The sequence below is a fragment of the Pongo pygmaeus genome, chromosome 17, assembly GCF_028885625.2.
Source record: "Pongo pygmaeus isolate AG05252 chromosome 17, NHGRI_mPonPyg2-v2.0_pri, whole genome shotgun sequence".
NCBI lineage: Eukaryota > Metazoa > Chordata > Mammalia > Primates > Hominidae > Pongo > Pongo pygmaeus.
In genome coordinates, this window is record NC_072390.2 from 40,593,950 (window position 1) to 40,614,645 (window position 20,696).

Genomic DNA, 20,696 nt, shown 5'->3' on the forward strand with positions numbered 1-20,696 from the left:
GACCTGGAGCTTGGATCCATGGGGTGCATGGTAAAGTCAGATACTCACGTTACTCTCCTTACCACACTTGGATGGTATCTCTGTCTGTGCTGTGTTGCTGGGCCTTGAAGGACAGGTGATGTGGATAACGTCAAATTGTCTTTCCCACTCTTTTCAAAGCGTCTTTTCGTATTTCTGTGCTTTGGTCTCTCACCTGGATTCTTTTCTTAGGAAGTATTTTCACACATAGTAGTACAAATTGGTATTTCTGCTGGGACATGGGCATGGGAAACTCCTATTCTGCCATCTTGCTGATGTCATATTGTTTTGAGATTTTGGCATCAGCTTTCATAAATGAGGAATTATTATTACTAAAGAGTTAGGGACATATCTGCTTTCATCTGCATCACAGAATAATTTAAATAGCACAGGAATTACTCATAACAAAATTAGCAAGAATTCATCCATGAACCCTCTAGGTCTGACACTTGTTTTTGAGGATTAGTTCTTTTCTGAAATTATTCCATGTTTGTTAGTGAAACAGAGTTTTTTGTCTTTTCTTGAATCAATACGGTCAGTTTTAAATTTTTCTACTCTGTAATATCTTTCAATCAGATTTTCAAATTTATTAACTTAAGGTTATAATTTTAAAATTGTTACTTTTCCACAGTTGTATGTATTTCTTTCACTCCATCCCTTTCTTGATGAGATTAACTGAGAGATACATTTTAATTATTTGTTTAAAATAACCAACTCTTGGTATTATTTATCATTTTTATTGTTTTCTCCCTAACCATTAATTTTTGCTTTTTTCTTATTTTTCCTCTTAACGTTAGCTGCAATATTTTTATCCCTTTTTGTACTTACTGATTTCTTAATTCATTTTTAATATTTTTTCTTACTTGATTTTTGAGAAAGAGACAGTGGCATGATCACGGTTCACTGCCTTGAACTCCCAGGCTCAAGCAATTCTCCCACCTCAGCCTCCTGAGTAGCTGGAACTGCAGGTGCACACCACCATGCTCGGCTAATTTTTTTATATTTTGTAGAGATGGAATCCCGCTATGTTGCCCAGGCTAGTCTGAAACTCCTGGAATCAAGCGATCATCTCACCTCAGCCTTCCAAAATGCTGGGATTACAGGCATGAGCCACCATGCTCAGCCAGGCCTAGTTCTACATTTCATCTATTCTGTATTTTCACTTCAATAATGCTAATTTTTTTTTTTTTTTTTTTTTTTTTTTTTTGAGACAGAGTCTCTCTCTGTCACCCGGGCTGGAGTGCAGTGGCACAATCTTGGCTCACTGCAAACTCCTCCTCCCAGGTTCACGCCATTCTCCTACCTCAGCCTCCTGAGTAGCTGGGACTACAGGCGCCCGCCACCATGACCGGCTTATTTTTTGTATTTTTAGTAGAGATGGGGTTTCACCGTGTTAGCCAGGATGGTCTCGATCTCCTGACCTCGTGATCCACCCACCTCGGCCTCCCCAATAATGCTACTTTATAACACATATTTTTATATAGTGATATTGTATAAATCACTATTAATATCATACTTGACTAGAAAGCAATTATAAACACCAATACCTATGTCAAAATTTTTAGATTACCCTTGTAATACAGAACCAAAATTCTAAACTTTCCTCTAAAAAAGAAGAGAGAAAAAAGAGCAATAGTCATCCTACTTGCTTTCTTCTTGTTTGAATAGAGGCTTTCTTTATCAGTAATGTAGGGTAAGCACATTTGGTCTTTCTCTTGGCTGCTTGTGGCCCCTGTCTTAGATAATTTGGGCTGCTAAAACAAAAGACAATAGACAGGGTACTTTATAAACAACAGAAATTTATTTCTCACAGTTCTAAAGACTGGGAAATCCAAGATCAAGGCCGATTCAGTGTCTGGAGAGTACCCATTTCCTAGTTCATAGTTAGAACTTTCTTGCTGTGTCCGCACATGGTGGAAAGGGCAAACAAGCTCTCTTGGGCCTCTTTAATAAGGGCACGAATCCCAGTCCATCGTCATGACCTAATCACCTGTCAAAGGCCCTACCTCCTGATAGTATCACCTTAGGGGTTAGGATTTCAACATACGAATTTGGGGGGAATACAAATATTCAAACCATAGCAACTCAATCCCTATCCCTCCAAATTGTAAAATACACGGGAAAACTTTTACAGAATTTTATCTATTTAACTTTCTTTACTGCCATTAATACTACCAGCACTGGTACTGCCGCCCTTATAAAGAATCCACATGAATTCCCGGCATCTTCTTTCATTTTGCTTAATTTTGCACTATATAGCAGATTCTCAAATAACATTGTTTTGTTCAACATTCTTTTGTTACAACATTGATGAGAAAAAAAATTGATTCCCACCGAAGGCCACTCTATATGGAGTTTGTTAGGTTTCCCCATGTCTGCATGGATTTTCTCCATGTACTCCAATTTCCTCCAACATCCCAAAGATGTGTGTGTTAGGTTAATTGATGTGTCTAAATTGTCCCAGTCTGAGTGAGTGTGTGTGTATATGAGCAAAGCCTATGATGGAATGGCATCCTGTCCGTGGTTGGTTCTTGCCTTGTACCCTGAACTGCTGCGATAGGCTGCAGCCACCTGTGATCCTCAACTTGGATAAGCAGATTGGAAAATGAATGAATGAATACAAATTATTGTAAAATAAAAATTTATAAAGTATATAATAATCATACAGATGCACAACAGTAAACAATGAGGCATGAAAGCACTTAGTGAGCTTGTCATAGACCTTATTGTTTGTTTTTGAACTGAATGGTGGTAGGAGATGCTCTTTAAAATTTTTGCTTTGCAAACGTTTATTTTTGATTTAACCTACCACCACTATGACTGCTGTCACTCATGGATTCACCAAAAATTGGATAAATAATTATCATACTTTCTTTTTTTTTTTTTTGAGCTTGAGTCTGTTTCTGTTGCCCAGGCTGGAGTGCAGTGGCGCAATCTCTGCTTACTGCAAGCTCTGCTTCCTGGGTTCCAGTGATTCTCCTTGCTCAGCCTCCTGAGTTGCTGGGACTACAGGTGCCTGCCACCATGCCCGGCTAATTTTTGTGTTTTTAGTAGAGACAGGGTTTCATCATGTTGGCCAGGCTGGTCTCGAACTCCAGACCTCAAGTCGTCCTCCTGCCTCAGCCTCCCAAAGTGCTAGGATTATAGGTGTGAGCCACCGCGCCCAGCCTTATCATACTTGTTTTTATTAGTGTTTCTTATATATACAGCTCACATTTATTTCAGTTTTTAATATTAGAGGTGTTTTAGGTATTTGTTTAGAAGTTTGGGGATGTTTTTGTGACCAGAAATATTTCATATGAATCTAACTCCTGTTTATATTAATTGGGGTGTGATAAAATTGGTTTCATTATACATCGTTTGCTTATAGTTGCAATTTTCAAGAACCTGTCAATGACATTGAGAACTTACCATATTTAGATAGCGTTTTTTTCAGGTGTATTGTATGAGATTAGGACACTCATAATTTCAGCACTGGTGGTATTTTCTTTGCAATTTCTACCTATTTGTCTTCTTTGCTTTGAGTCTGGGGAATGGATCTCCAGTAAGCCTATACCTATGAAGCTGTTTTCTAGAAAGTTACTTTTCTTGTTTTTATTGAATACTTAAGGAGAAGTCATTTCCCCTAAGTCATATGTTAGAATAACTTGGTTTTATATTTTAAACTGACATCTGAATATATATATATTTTAATGACTTGACAGGTCGGAATTCGAGGTACCAATATAGTTGTTCTTGGGGTAGAAAAAAAATCTGTTGCCAAGCTTCAAGATGAAAGAACTGTGAGGAAAATTTGTGCCCTTGATGACCATGTCTGCATGGCTTTTGCAGGTACTTATGGATCTACAGTAATGATGCATAGTGTCTTACTGTAGTAGGACAACACAGTTAACCTCAGTGCTGCAGTTGTATATTTATAAAACGTGTGGAGTTGTTCTACAAACAATATATCCTATATTTTAAAGCAAATACTAACTTTGTAAACCAGGATTTTTGATAAAGTACAAATGTTAAAAGATATATATTACTTTACTTTAAAATTTAGGTAGCTATTTTCTTTTCAAAACTTTTTATTTTTAAATAATTACAGATTTAGAAGAAGCTACCAAAAACATAGAAAGTCCCCTTTACACAGTTTCCCTAAATGGTAACATCTTCAAAACCAGTAAATTGACATTTGGTGAGAAGGTATTCAGATTTTAACAGTTTTACATGCATTCACTTGCATGTTCATGTACATGTATGTAGTTTTTTGTTTTTGTTTTTATTTTTATTTTTGAGACAGAGTTTCACTCTTGTTGCCCAGGCTAGAGTGCAATGGCACGATCTCGGCTCACTGCAACCTCCGCCTCCCGGGTTCAAGCAATTCTCCTGCCTCAGCCTCCCGAGTAGCTGGGATTACAGGCATGCATCACCACACCCTGCTAATTTTGTATTTTTAGGGTAGACGGGGTTTCTCCATGTTGGTCAGGCTGGTCTTGAACTCCTGACCTTGCGTGATCCACCCGCCAGTCTCCCAAAGTGCTGGGATTACAGGTGTGAGCCACCGCGCCCGGCCTCTGTGTGCAGTTTTATTACACTAACCACACATGTGGATTCATGTAGTCATCACCACAGTCAAGATACATAACTCTTCCATCACCACAAGGCTATGTCATGCTATTTCTTCTCACCATCTCTACTTTCTGGAAACCGCTGTCTATTCTGTGTCTCTATAATTTTGTCATTTTGAGAATGTTACATAGATAAAATTATATAATATATAACCCTTTCAGATTAATCTTTTTTACTCAGCATAATTCCCTTGCAGTTCATGTAAGTTGTTGCATATATCCATTCCTTTTTATTACTGAGTAGTATTCCATGGAATAAAGTCACCAGTGGGTTTGTTAACTCTCCTATTGAGGGACATTTGGGTTATTTCCAATTTTTGACTGTTGTAAATAACGCCTCTATGAATATTTGTGTACAGATTTTTGAGTGCAAGTAGGATTTCATTTCTCTGGGACAAATTCCTAAGAGTATAGTTGCTGGATTATATGATAATCCATGCTTAGTTTTATGAAACACTGACAGTCCAGAGTGGTTATACTATTTTAAATTCCAACTAGCAATATATGAGTGATTCATTTGCTCTGTGTTATCAGCATTTGATATTGTTGCTTTTCTTCATTTTTTTATATTCTTATACATGTGTAGTGATATCTAATTGTAAGTTTAATTTTTATTTCCCTCATGGCTAATAATTTTGAACTTATTGTTATGTGCTTATTTGCCTCTATACATCAAATAAGACATGCCTCTTATCTTTGTTTTTTTTCTCATCTTCTGATTGGTTTTTTTTTTTTTAACTGTAATTTTATACTGAAGTTTAACAACCTCTTTCAAGCCACACATGATGGTGCACATCTGTAATTGCACCTACTCAGGAGGTCGAGGCAGGAGAATTACTTGAGCTTAGAAGTTTGAGTTCGGCCTGGGCAACTGAGCAAGATACTATCTCTTAAAAAATAAAAAAAGTAAAAACCTCATTCAGAAAAACAAAAATGCCTTTACTGTACTGCCTTTAAAAAGGAATTATCTTTTCACAAAACAAGTCTTAATAAATATAAAAACATTGAAGCATCCAGGCATGGTGACTCATACATGTAATCCCAAGATCTTGGAAAGCTGAGGCAGGCAGATCATTTGAGCCCAAAAGTTCGAGCCAGTCTGAGCAACATGGTGAAACTTCATCTCCAAAAAAATACAAAAATTAGCTGGGGATGGTGGTGTGTGCCTATAGTCCCAGCTACTTGGGAGGCTGGGCTGGGAAGATCCATTGAACCCAGCAGATTGAGGCTGCAGTGAGCTGTGATCACACCACTGTATTCCAGTCCAGGCAACAGAGTGAGACCCTGTGTATTAGTCCATTCTTGCATTGCTATAAAGAAACACCTGAAAAACAACAACAACAAAACAGAAATACCTGAGACTGGGTAACTTATAAAGAAAAGATATTTAATTGGTTCACAGTTCCACAGGCTGTACAGGAAGCATAGCAGCTTCTGCTTTTGGGTGGCCTCAGGAAGCTTTTAATCATGGTAGAAGGCAAAGGGGGAGTGAGACATCTCACATGGCCAGAGCAGGAAGAAGAGAGAGAGAAGGGAGAGGTGCCAAATACTTTTAAACAACCAGATCTCCTTAGCACTCTATCACAAGAACAGCATTGGGGGATAGTGCTGAGCTGGTCATGAGAAACCATCCCCATGAGCCAATCACCTTATACCAGGCCCCATCTCCAACATTGGGGATTACAGTTAAACTTGAGATTTGGGTGGGTACAGAGATCCAAACCATATCACCCTGTCTCAAAAAAAAAAAAAAAAGATTGAAACCATACAGAGTATTTTTTCTGATCAAAATGGAATGGAACTAGAAATTAATAGCGGAAGGAAGACTTGAAAATCCACAAACACATGGAAGTTAAGCAATGTATTCCTAAATCACCCATGGGGCAATGAAAAAAATCACAAGGGAAATGAACAGATATCTTAAGAGAAAGGCAAATAAAAGCACAACATATCAAAACCTGGGGAATGTATTGAAAGTAGTGCTAATAGGAAAATTTATAGCCATAAACATTTACATTAAAAAAGAAAGATTTCAATTCAACAGCCAGCCTTTATACCTTAAAACTAGGAAAATAAGACTAAACTAAGTTTAAAGCTAGTAGAAAGAAGTAATAAATCCCTGATGACTCTTTCCCCTAGATTGTATATCATATTGTCTGTTAGCATGTAGTGTTTTCAGCTTTCTACTGTTATAAAATATTGTAGTACTAAATTTGAGAAAAAGAAGTATAAAGATCAGAACATAGATAAATAACAGAATAGAAAAACAAAAGAGAAAAATAACAAAACCAAGAGTTGGTTCTTTGAAAAGATAAACAAAACTGACAACTCTTTAGCTAGATTGACTAAGAAAAAAAGAGAGAAGACTCAAGTAAAATGAGAAATGAAGAAGGAGGCATTAGTGCCAGTTTTATAGTTTTAATTCTTAAAAACAATTTTAAGAGAGTACTGTGAACAATTGTACATAGACAGAATTCCTTGAAACACACCTTGCTCAGTAAGATATATTAATAGAAAATCTGAACAGGCACAATAAGACATTGAATGAGTTATCAAAAACCTCCCAACAAAGGAAAGTCTAGGATCTAACGACTTCACCAGTGAATTCTACCAAACATTTTAATGAAGAATTAATAGCAGTCCTTCTGAAACTCTTCCAAAAAGTTAAGGAGTAAACACTTCCAAGTTTAATCTATGAGACCAATATTAACATAATGCCAAAGCCAAAGACATTACAAGAAAAGAAAACTATAGACAAATATCCCTTATGAGCAGTGAGCAAAAATCCTCAACAAACTAGTAGCAAACCAAATTCAGAACATTAAAATAATAATACATCATGACCAATTTGGATCTATTCCTGGAGTGCAAGAATGGTTCAACATATGAAGATCAATCAGTGTAATATACCACATTAACAGAAGGAAAGAAAAAAACTATGTAATTATATAAATTATATAGAAAATGCATTTGACAAAATTTAACACTGTTTCTTGATAATGGCACCCAACAAACTAGAAATAAAAGGAAATCACCACAACAAAATTCAGGCTATCTATGAAAAAATTCACAGCTGACATCATACTCAGTGGTGAAAGATTGAAAGCTTTCCCTCTAGAACCAGGAACAAGATAAGGATGCCCACTTTTGCCACTGCTATTCAACATAGTAATGAAAGTCTTAGCCAGAGCAGTTAGGAAAGAAAAATAAATAAAGGTATCCGAATTGGGAGGGAAGAAAAATCATCTCTGTTCACAGAAGACATGATCTTATATAGAATACTAAAGATTCCACCAAAAATGTTACAAATAATAAAGAAATTGAGCAAAGTTGTAGGACACAAAATCAACACCCTGGAGTAATTTCTTTCTTTTTCTTTTTAATTTGAAACAGGGTCTCACTCTATCACTCAGCCTGAAGCACAGTGGCATCATCATAGCTCACTGCAGCCTTGAACTCCAGGGCTCAAGCAACCCTCCCACCTCAACCTCCTGAATAGTTGGAACTGCAGGTGTGTGCCACTGCATCTGGCAATTTTTTTTAAATTTTTATTTTTGTAGAGATAGGATCTCACTATGTTGCCCAGGCTGGTCTCAAACTCTTGGCCTCAAGTGAACCTCCTATCTCAGCCTCCCAAAGTGTTACAATAAAGGTGAGTCACCACACCAAGCCCCAAATCATTTCTATGTACTGACAATGAACTGTCAGGAAAGGAAATTAAGAAAAGCAATTCCGTTTCAATAGCATCAAAAAAAATAAAATACTTATTCGGAATGAATTTAAGGAGGTAAAAGATTTGTACTCTGAAAAATGCAAAACACTGCTGAAAGAAATTGAAAAAGACACAAATGGAAAGACATCCCCCATTCATAGATTGGAAGACTCAGGATTATTAACATGTCAATATTATCCAAAGCAGTTTAGATTCAATGTCATCCCTAACAAAATTCCAATGATTTTTTTAAGTAAAAAAGAATTATAACATTCATATGGAATGACAAAACAATTTTGAAAGAGAAGAGCCAACTTGGAGGTCTCACGTCTTGTTTTTGAAAGCTACTACAAAGATACAGTAAGCAAAATAGTTTCATGACTGGCTTAATGAAAGACATGTAACTAACGGAATTGAATAGAGAGCATAGTAATAAATCCTTGCATATATGATATGGTTAAATGACTTTTATCAAGGATGCCAAGACTACTCAGTGGGGGAAAAGACAATCTTTTAAACAAATGGTGCAGGGGAAACTGAATATTCACATAAAAAGAATGAAGTAGGACTCTACCTAACATCACATACAAAAATTAACTCAAAATGAATTGAAGACCTAAACATAAGAGCTGAAAATATGAAGCATAGTGGGAAAGCTTCATGAGATTAGATTTGGAAATGATTTCTTGAATATGACACTAAAAGTACAGGTGAAGAAATAAGTTGGACTACAAAAAAATTATTTCATGTACCATGTGGAATTCCACTTAGTAGCAGAAATTTTACATTATGATTGTATCCTCAATATAAAATTGTGGTACAGGTTAAACATACCCAATTGGAAAATCCAAAATGTTCCAAAATCTGAAAATTTTTGAGCACCAACATGATGCTCAAAGGAAATGCTCATTGGAGCCTTTTGGACTTTTGATTTTCAGATTAGGGATGCCCAACCAGTAAGTATAACGCGGATATTCCAAAACCTGGAAAAACATCTGAAACACTTCTGATCCCAAGCATTTTCAGATGAGGGATGAGGGATACTCAACCTGTACATATTTCAGAGCACTAGACTGAATACTCATTTTTTCTGTAGATTGTTTATTTTTAAGCAAAGTGAAATTGTAATTTTAAATTTTAATTTTAATTTGATTCCTTTTTTTTTTTTTTTCAGAGACAGGTTTTCACTTTGTCACCCCCAGTGGGAGTACGTGGCATGATCATAGCTCACTGCAGCCTTAAACTCCTGGGCTCAAGCAATCCCCCTGCCTCAGCCTCCCAAGTAGCTAGGACTAAACGCATGTGCCAGCATGGCCTGCTAGCTTTTTGATTTTTTTGTAGAAACGGGGTCTCTCTGCCTTGCTCAGGCTAGTCTAAAACACCTGGCCTCAAGCAAGTCTCCTGACTCATTAAATGTAAATTTTAATTGTAACTTGTTAAAATAGAATTTGTTCTCTGCTAGCCAATTAATAATAATCTTGCTACTTATTGAAAACAGACATACACATAACTATGTTGCTCATATACTTCGACAAATTTATCACTATTTTTTCCTTGAATCAATTATATTGCTACTTTCCTAAGTATGTTACTTTTGTTTCCTCAGGCTTGGATGATATTTACATTGTAAAGGGGAAATACATACTCTGTTTGATCATATTTCAGATTGAGTGACGTTTTCATCCATAGGAAAGACTATAAATACATATTCTGTTTGATCATATATCAAATTGAGTGATGTTTTTATCCATAGGAAAGACTAAATCAGTTTCTCGCCATTTCTTTCTCATAGATAACATTTGCAAAGGGAAAAAGAATCAGTTTCTCTTCATTTAACTGAGTATCTGATTACAATTTCTACCCAACTATGAGTAATGGTTAAGAGTAGCATATTCATATTAACTATTTTCAGGGACTGAAGATTCTTCCAGGTTTGTAGAAACAGGATTAGAAATGGTGTGGAAGGGAAACAAGAATTTGTGACAGCAAAAGACCGGTGATTTTGTTAGAAATGACTACGCTTCCAAGATTTTGTGAATGCACTTTCTTGGCAGTTTAGTTAGTATTAAGAGAGGAGGGAAGGAAACAAAGTGGACATGGAAAAGTCAAATGCCAAAGTTTAATAGAAATGTTTGCAACCATTGCATCAGTTAAAGTTCATGGTCAGTTTGTTGCTCTTTTGATAAAAACACATTCTGTCTCCTTACAGAAGTGTTGAGAATTAATCACATGATAGTTTGGTATTGCAAGAGCAAGGTCAAGTGTTTTCTATTTTAGCATTCTTCATTTTCAAACTCTTGGTTTTAGACAAAAAACTGAGAAGTGACATGTCACAGCTGTGTTAATGTAGTTTGAATTCAGTGAATATATATTTGATAATTAAGTAATATTCTTGTTTTCATAAGAAGAAATCAAGTTTACTATTAGTGTTTAAACTATTATTCTTTAAAACATCTTCTATAAAAAACAAATAAGAATGGATCAACTTAAATCTTGAAACAAATCAGAATGTAGGACAAGTGACACTTTATCCTACAAATCTTTTAAAATGAGCATGTATCGAGAAAAAAGGGATAAGAAAGATTTCATTGTGAATAAAACTCATTTGACAAGGAAAAATGTATTGTAAAAAATACGTTTTTATGGTTTTTGTGAAGTTTTGACAATTTTTGTAGGACTTACTGCTGATGCTAGAGTAGTAATAAACAGAGCCCGTGTGGAGTGCCAGAGCCATAAGCTTACAGTTGAGGATCCAGTCACTGTAGAATACATAACTCGCTTCATAGCAACTTTAAAGCAGGTAAGCTAATATTCTAACATACTTTGTCAAGCTTTCTCCTTTTTCATCATTATAAGTCCTATCATAGAAGTACTACAGTTACTCTAACCACGTAGTCTATTAAATCTATTAAAATATTCATATTTTTATTCCAGTAAAATGGATTGATTTAATCACTAGAAATCTGGATCAGTATTAATTCTGGGAATTATATTCAAATTTAAAAAAACAGTAAGTCTGATCTTTTAAGGAGATTTCTACACTTCTGGAAATTAATACAAAGTGTTATTTAAAGTTTTCCAGAGAAGTACCTTTTTTGTTTTGTTTTGTTTTGTTTTTGTTTTTGTTTTTGTTTTTTTTGAGACAGGGTCTCACTTTGTTGCCCAGGCTAGAGTGTAGTGGTATGATCTTGGCCCACTGCAGCCTCGACCTTCTGGGCTCAAGCAATCCTCCCACCTCAGCCTCCTGAGTAGCTGTGACCATAGGCATATGCCACCATGTCCAGCAAATTTTTGTATTTTTTGTACAGATGGGGTTTTGTTATATTGCCCAGGTTGGTCTTGAACTCCTGAGCTCAAGCAGTCCGCCCACCTTGACCTCCCAAAGTGCCGGGATTATAGGCATGAGCCATGGTGCCTGGCCTGCATTATTCTTTTACCTGCAACTTTGTTATGGTTTGAATGTGTCCCCCAAAAGTTTGGGTTAGAAACTTAATCCCTGATGTCACAGTGTTGAGAGGTGGGGACTAATGGGAGGAGTTTAGGGTTCCACCATCATAAATGGATTAATACCAATTATAAAAGGGCTTAATCTTTTATAATTATACCAATTATAAAAGGGCTCAATCTCTTGCTCTCTCTCATCTCTCTTGCCCTTTCACCTTCTGTGATGGAATGACATGGCATGGCATGAAAGCCCTGGCTAGATGTCGCCTTGTCAGTCTTGGACTACTCAATTTCCAGAACTGTAGGAAGCAAATGTCTGTTCTTTATAAATTACCTACTCTCAGGTATTCTGGAATAGCAGCACAAAATGGACTAAAGCAAAACCTAAACATAACTGATCAGATATGATTTCTCCTCAATCCATGCATAAATACATAGCTTAACGTTAAGTATAATCATGATGTCTACAACTATTTTTTTACTAATTTTAAGTATATTTTATATATGCAACATTGTCTTTTTAGTTATTATTCTAACAATGTAATACTGTTTCTAGTTGCTATGTCATAATTTAGTTACATTGTTCCTGGTTTCTTTCATTTTTCTTCTCTCTCTTATTCTCTCTCTGCTACTCTGATGATAATACTCTTTCCCACAGCTTTTGTTTTTATTTTTGGAATTATATTGTTAAATTTATTTTTTAGTATGGGATTACGAGATTAAAAATTGTAATTGGTTTTAAGATTCTTTTTATATGTAGCTAAATTGCTTTAGAAAGATTGAAACAATTTTTATTGTACAGCTAGCAATGTATAAATGTATCCTTGAAGAATCATCAACATTAGGTTTTTCATTGTTCTTTTATTTTGCAAATAAGTATCACATAGTACTATAATAGTTATTTTAATTTGTGTCTTATAATTAGTGATGAGGTTGAACTTTTTTTCTACCTGTTGGTTTGCTGATTTCATTTCTCCTTTTGTAAACTATCTTTTGACATGTACTCAAGTGGTTAAGAGTGTGCTTTCAGGAGCCAGAATTTTGGAGTTTAAATCCTGGCTTTGCTACTTCTTAGTTAATGCCTTGGGCAAACTATTTTCCTACTTTACCTTTAATTTTTTTTAATTTGTAAAAGGAGCATTACAATAATATGAACTTTGTTGACTTGCATTATAGAGTAAATGATTTAAGGCAATTTAGGTATTTAGAACACTTTTTGGCATGAGTTTTGCCATTTGTTTTATTTTTATTTTTATTTTTTTATTTTTTTCTTGCTCTGTTGCCCAGGCTGGAGTGCAGTGGCCTGATCTCAGCTCCCTGCAACCTCTGCCTCCCAGGTTCAAGCAATGCTTATACCCCAGCCTCCTGAGTGGCTGGGATTACCGGCACATGCCACCACGCCTGGCTAACTTTTTTATTTTTTGTACAGATGGTGTTTCACCATGTTGGCTAGGCTGGTCTTGAACTCCTGAGCTCAAGTGATCTGCCCGCCTCAGCCTCCCAAAGTGCTGGGATTACAGGCATGAGCCACTGCGCCCAGTCAAATTTTACCATTTGTTTTTATAGAGATTTTTAATAAACTCATTATGTATCCTATATATGTAAGTTTTAACTGATTAGCTTCTAACAAAATTGTCCTATTTTGATTTCTTGAAATTTGTTAATGCAGGTTGCAAGGAAGTCCAACATTACATTATTCTACTTATTTTATTTGCTTCGATTTTCCTAATCATTAAAAACACATTCACCAAATACAAGGAACAGAACATTGTATACACAGAAGTCCCAGTTGTAGTTTTTAGGTTTTCTTCCAGAAATATCAAGGCTATGCAGAGTGTATTTACGGAAACATAGTCATAAGAATGGAATTACCACCGAGAAGGCCTGGGGCTCTCCGGCAGAAGATCGATATCTCATATGCACCTTTTGTAGTTTTGTTTTTTTTGTTTGTTTATTTGTTTTTTGTTTGTTTTGAGATGGAGTCTCACTCTGTCACCAGGCTGGAGTGCAGTGGTGCAATCTTCTCGGCTCACTGCAACCTCCAACTTCCTGGTTCAAGTGATTCTCCTGCCTCAGACTTCTGAGTAGCTGGGATTACAGGCACATGCCACTATGCCCAGCTAATTTTCGTATTTTCAGTAGAGACGGAGTTTCACCATGTTGGCCAGGATGGTCTCGATTTCCTGACCTCGTGATCCACCCGCCTCAGCCTCCCGAAGTACTGGGATTACAGGCGTGAGCCACAGCGCCCAGCCTACTTTTTTATCTTAAGAAAATGATTCATTAGGCTAGGCATGATGGCTTATGCCTGTAATCCCAGCACTTCGGGAGGCCGAGGTGGGCAGATCACTTGATCCCAGAGCCCAGGAGTTCAAGACCAGCCTGGGCAACATGGTGAAACCTCATCTCTACAAAAAAAAAAAAAAAAAAATAGCTGGATGTGGTGGTGCGCACCTGTAACCCCAGCTACTTGGGAGGCTGAGGCAGGAGAATCGCTTGAACCCAGGAGACGGAGGTTGCAGTAGGCCAAGATCATACCACCATACTCTAGCCTGGGCAACAGAGTGAGACTCTGTCAAAAAAAAGAAAAGGGTTCATTAAGGAAATAAAATAAAAGAGTCTTCCCTCTAAGGTATATTTACAACAGCTACTTTATACCTAGATGTGAACTAGGACATTAGGAAATAGTCAAACCAATTTTGAACAAAAAGAACAAAGCTGGTGGCATCACACTACCTGAAATCAAAATATATTCAGAGATATAGTAACCAAAATAGCATGGTGCTTTTGTAAAAAGCAGACACATAGGCCAATGGAACAGAATAGAGAACCCAGAAATAAATCTACATACATTCAACTGATTTTCAGCAGAAATGTCAGAAATGTACATTGGAGAATGGACAGCCACTTCAATAAATGTAGCTGGGAAAACTGGATATGCAGAAGAAATGAAATGAAACCTCTGTCTCTCTCTCACCATATACAAAAATCTACTTAAAATGGACTAAAGACTTTAATGTATGATCCAAAACTATAAATCTACTAGAAGAGAATATAGAGGAAATGCTTTAGGACCTTGGGGCTAGGCAAAGATTTTTATGGATAAGACTTTAAAAGCACAGGCACCAAAAGCAAAATTAGACAAATGAGATTATATCAAACTAAAAAGCTTCTGCACAGCCAAGGAAACAGTCAACAGAGTGAAGAGTCCATCTGCAAAATGAGAGAAAATATTTGCAAAATTTTCATTTGACAAGGGATTAATATCTAGAATGTACAAGGAACTCAAACAACTGAAAACCAAACAAACCCAAATAATCTTCCTAAAAAATGGGCAAATGAACTGAATAGACATTTCGCGAAAGAAGAAATACAAATGGCCAACATGTATATGAAAAAATGTTCAGCATCACTAATCATCAGATAAATGCTAATCAAAACCAGAGTGATGTCATCTCACCTCAGAATGGCTATTATCAAAAAGACAAAAAATAACAAATGCTGGCAAGGATACAGAGAAAGGGGAACTCCTATACACTGTTGGTGGAAATGTAAATTAATACAGACATTATGGAAAATAGTGTGGAGGTTCCTCAGAAAACTATTATAGAAGTAGAACTATCCTATAATCCCACAATCCCACTACTGGTTATGCATCATCCAAAGGTAAAGAAATCAGTATATCCAAGAGATGTATGCACCCCTGTGTTTATCACAGCAGCATTCACAATAGGGAAGATATACAACCAGCCTAAGCATTCATCAACAGATAAATGGATAAAGAAAATGTGGTATAGATACACAATTGAATACTACTTAGCCATAAAAAAATGAAATTCTGTCATTTGTTATAATGTGAATGAGCCTGGAGGACATTGTGTTATGTAAAATAAGTCATGCAGAGGAAGACAAATACTGCATGTCCTTATTCATATGTGGACACTAAAAAAGTTGTGTTTGTAGAAATAGAGAATAGCATACTCTGTGTGTGTATACATATTTTATATATATAATAGTGTGTGTATATTTTATATATATTATATATAAAATATATATACAATATATACACATTGTGTGTGTATATATTGTATATAATATATACACATACAGAGTATGCTACTCTATATAGATTTTGTTTTTGTTTTTTTGAGACAGGATCTCCCTCTGTCACCCAGGCTGGAGTGCAGTGGCATGATCTCATCTCACTGAAGCCTCAACCTCCCAGGCTCAAGTGATTCTCCCACCTCAGCCTCGCCAGTAGCTGGTACCACAGATGCGCACCACCATGCCTGGCTAATTTTTTATTTTTGTAGAGACAGGGTTTCCCTATGTTGCCCAGGCTGGTCACGAACTGCTGGGCTCAAGCGATCTGCCTACCTTGGCCTCCCAAAGTGCTGGGATTACAGGTGTGAGCTACTGCATCCAACCTAAAAATAAATATATATATTTTAAAATACATATAATAAAATTGGAAAATAAGAAAATAGATATGATACATAGGCAAGACCAGGAAGAAGGCTGATGTAAAGCTATTTCAAGCCATAGAGTTACATACAGTTATATACAGCCACAGAATTATTTATAGTATATGAAGTTGCCTAAAAATTTAGTCCTTAGACGGGGCGCGGTGGCTTATACCTGTAATCCCAGCCCTTTGGGAGGCCAGGGCAGGCAGATCCCCTGAAGTCAGGAGTTCGAGACCAGCCTGGCCAACCAACATGGTGAAACCCTGTCTCTTAAAAAAAAAAAAAAAATTAGTCCTTAGCTTTCTGTCAGGAATGCTTCTTTGTATGACTTTTGGGGCACGAGTCTCAGTGTGAATTCTACTCCTTAGAGCACAAATTCCAGGAAGTTCCCTGCCACTAAAGTAGAAAGACATACAATTGGTTTCCAGTGACCCATTGTCTGTGAGGAAACAGCATGCTCTTCTTCAGGATAAACAAAGGTTTTCTTGTTTTGGGAATGAAAGAAATGTTTTACTTGGGTTTTTAATTAGCGATAACCTAGTATATAGTGAACAGAATGTCCTTGATAAAAATAGTGTCAAGTAAGAATACTTGATAATAATAGTTACATTTATAGCGTCCCTCACGGTAAGCCGAGGACATGTTTCCAAAGCACAGCTTATTGAAATCAACTTTACTAAGAACCAAAATGCATGGCACAGGTCTCTGCTATATTAGAAATTACAGTCTAGTGATGTTACCAAATGTATACAAAGCAACAAGAAAGTGATTTTAAGACTATATGTAAATAAACTTATGATTTTATTGTATAGACTGTATAGCATAATTTTTTAAAATTTCATCATGAATTGAGGTTGCTCCAGAAAGGGTTAGGAAAAAGATCATTAATATATGTAGAATAAGAATTAGGGAAGTGGATCATTTGGGCAGCAATGCTTTATTATTAGAATTTTTATTTTGTAAGTAATAGTTTTATTCTAAAAATACATTTTATTTTTCTAGAAATATACCCAAAGCAATGGACGAAGACCTTTTGGTATTTCTGCCTTAATTGTAGGTTTTGATGATGATGGTATCCCAAGATTGTATCAGACAGATCCTTCTGGTACTTATCACGCTTGGAAGGTGAGTCATGAATTTATTAATACTTTTTTTAGAAGTTTAGTAAATATTTAGTGTAAATGCTTTATTGCTTTGAGAGACATGACAAAATTATGTTGCATTAAATATTGATGTTGGTAAAATGTAACTATCCAGCTCGTCAGAAACTACAATGATTTTGGTTGGATAAAGAATCACCTTAATTTTGTAAGCACAAGTCTTTTGAAAAGATGTGACCAAAGTAAGTGTTTATAAATGGCCAAGTAAGAGAAATATCCAGTTCCTATTTATTGTTTATTATTCCAAATTAATATTGTACTATATAGATGCTTGCTTCAAGCAGAAATAGTCCTTCTTCTTTTAACAAAGAATTAGATAGACATTTAAATTCGTACTGAAATATTTAATTCACCTTCTCCATTTTAGGAGAGTCAGAGCACCCTAAACTATGAATCTATACTCATGTGCTAGTATGTAGCAATGATCTCTGTATAATTCCTAGCATATAGTTTGTTTTCTGGATAAGCTGTTATTCTTGTTTTGACACCCAACCGCAGTAATAACTTTGTTTAATGGTGCACTCAAATCCAATACAAAAGTATAGGGCTCAGCCAGGCACCGTAGTACACACCCATGGTTCCAGATACCTGGGAGGCTGAGACAGGGGGATTGCTTGAGTCCAGAATTTTGAGGTTACAGTGAGCTATAATCGTGTCTCTGCACTCCAGCCCAGGTGACAGAGCAAGACCCTGTCTGAAAAACACCAACCAAACAACGCCCCCCTGCCCCCAACAAAAAACACTGCTAGAGCCCAGAGAAACCTAGCTTCCAGGAGTGAATTTTTGTATATTCCTGTGTATAAGAATAAGACTACACTACAGAATCCAATATAAGTGATTTTGACTTTATTAAAAGTTAAATACCCAGATTTTAAATAGTTTTCTACAAAGTTGATTTTACTATTATTAAGAGCCAAATAAATTAATGGAGAAATATTGCCATGGTCTTTATGCTTGTGTTAAATAGAGAATTTGATTTGCACTGACCGTACTCATAAGATACTATTTTGTAAACCATTAACCAGGCAGTAAAGCAGTGGATTATTCTTACAACAAATACCAGAATACTTATGTCAGTGGCACATATCCTTTTAATCTGCCTGAGTAATCTAATTAGTAATCAGAAGGTATAGATTTACATGCTGCAAATATCAGACCATTTTTTCCTGTCAACTAGAGATCTCTTACCTGTACTAGATTTCTTGCCTCCTAAATCTGTGCCCTAAACAAACCAAGTTACCACACTCAATCTTTAAATATTTTGAAGGCTGCCGTCTTCTGTTTGCATTTATCATTACATCATTACCCTTTGTTTCTATATCGTAACACAACATTTTCCAGGTTTACATAATTTTTCTGTTTTAATTTGATTGCTTCTTGGGGACGTACAGAGAAGTATTTTATTTTATCTCAGTCAGGAAAATTATGGAATTTTTTGGTTGTTGAGAATTTTGTTGATCATCTTGGTCTGAAACTCTGCTCTGCTCTGGTGTCTTCGGTTCTTATGGTGGGACAGGAGGATATAAGCACGGCGCACTCACTTGCATACACGTGGATACCCTACTGATTACATTTTATGTAGTGCACTTTCTTGTGGGATTTTGGTTGAGGGAAATATTACGCAGCTTTTAAAAAAATCATCTCTAACAAAAAACATTTGAAAACCTTTTTTATTTTATGTATTTGGCAGCTGAGATTTAGAGGTTAAGTGATTTTTGTTGCTGTTTTTAAGTTTACCTTCCCAACCTGGTGTGGTAGCTCACTTCTGTAATCCCAGCACTTTGGGCAGCCAAGGCAAAAGGATTACTTGAATGCAGGAGTTTGAGACCACCCTGGGCAATGTAATAAGACCCCACTTCTACAAAAACAATTTAAATATTAGCCAGGCATTGGTGGTGCACACTTGTAGTCCCAGCTACTTTGGAAGCTAACGTGGAAGGATCACTTCAGCCCAAGAGTTTGAAGCTACAGTGAGCTAGGATCATACCACTGCACTCCAACCTGAGTGACAGAGTGAGATCCTGTCTCAAAACAAAAAAGTTCACATTCCTAGTTAATAGCAATACTTATTTAGAACTCAAGATGTTCTATTTATTTCATTCTGTGTTGTTTGCATTACATCATGCTACTTCCTTTAGGCCAAATTATTTTCTGTGTATGTTATATAAATTCTAAAATCCATTCTTGGAAGGTAGAATAAAATCTTCTGACTTGATTTCTACTTCTGGGAACTATAACATTTTAGCTATGAGATCAAGTTTTTCTTTTTTTGTTTTGTTTGGATCTGTGTTTTATTTTTTATGTCTGTCTGTTTTTTACTCTGACATACTATACCAAGTAACCTGATAAAATGTTTCAATGGACTATTGAGAACACAGCTATGGTACTGACCGTATTTTGCAATGCTATTTTGTAGGCTTATGAGGTATAGGTAGAGGAAAAGATAGAATGGGTAGGAGAAATAGGAAGTTATGAACAAACTGTCGCCACATGGCCTGTTGCAGAAATGAGAACAGAAATAGCTAATACCAGCACTTTGGTTTTTTGAGGTTCTCTACCTGGCATGTAACACAGATTTTATTTATTAGGACTGGGCCTTTAATGATCCTGCCCTAATGGGTAATAGTGCCTTCCATTAACTTATTTCACTTTACAGGGGAATGCTAAGAGAAGCCTCCAGAAAATCCTCTGAATTTTAGATACCTCCTCTCTGGTCTTATTATATAATGGTAACTTTATTCCCATTGATGATGAAAATAAATCATACTGTCATTACAGTAACCCCTTATTTGCCTGTTGGTTCAATAACATGGGGAATCCAAAATGGCCAAGTGGCAATCTCAGCTTGTAGTTCAGTGAAATTATTATGTCCCCTGATAGAAACATCCTCCCCACTTATCTCCCCTTCTTTTTCTTGGGAACTAGAACCTTTAAACTAGCAGAACCAAGTGGGGACAAGAGAGAAAGATTTACAAGTGGGCCATTAAGGATATTCATGAGACACATCTCTTCCTTAGTTCCTAAATTTGTAGGCATGTAAAAAATGAATTACTAGTTTATGGCTCAGGGTACATACAGGATCTTATAGAACAGAACCCTAGCCCTGTAAGATGTCACACAGCTACTGCTATTACTGAGTCTTCATAGTCTGTTCTAGAATTCTATCAGGCTGGCTAATTCAAGGTGATGAGAGAACAAAGTAAAACCAATGAATCTCATGAACATAAGCCAATTCCCCTACTTTCTCACAATCAGTTCCTTGCTCAGAGGCTATGTTTTCTAG

The 20,696-nt window shown here is 36.2% G+C and overlaps 1 protein-coding gene across 3 annotated transcripts in view; it reads left to right on the forward strand.

The window, feature by feature from the left end:
• The window catches only part of PSMA8 (proteasome 20S subunit alpha 8), a 52,912-nt gene that overhangs the window by 6,497 nt on the left and 25,719 nt on the right, over positions 1-20,696 (forward strand). For 2 of the 3 annotated variants that reach the window (XM_054460526.1, XM_054460528.1), the window contains exons 2-4: positions 3,723-3,849; positions 11,019-11,143; positions 17,256-17,378. In XM_054460526.1, coding sequence (XP_054316501.1) covers positions 3,723-3,849; positions 11,019-11,143; positions 17,256-17,378 — 375 coding nt within the window. Of the gene's footprint in view, positions 1-3,722; positions 3,850-11,000; positions 11,144-17,255; positions 17,379-20,696 lie in introns of all 3 variants that reach the window. The other variant, XM_054460525.1, reaches the window with a different exon arrangement.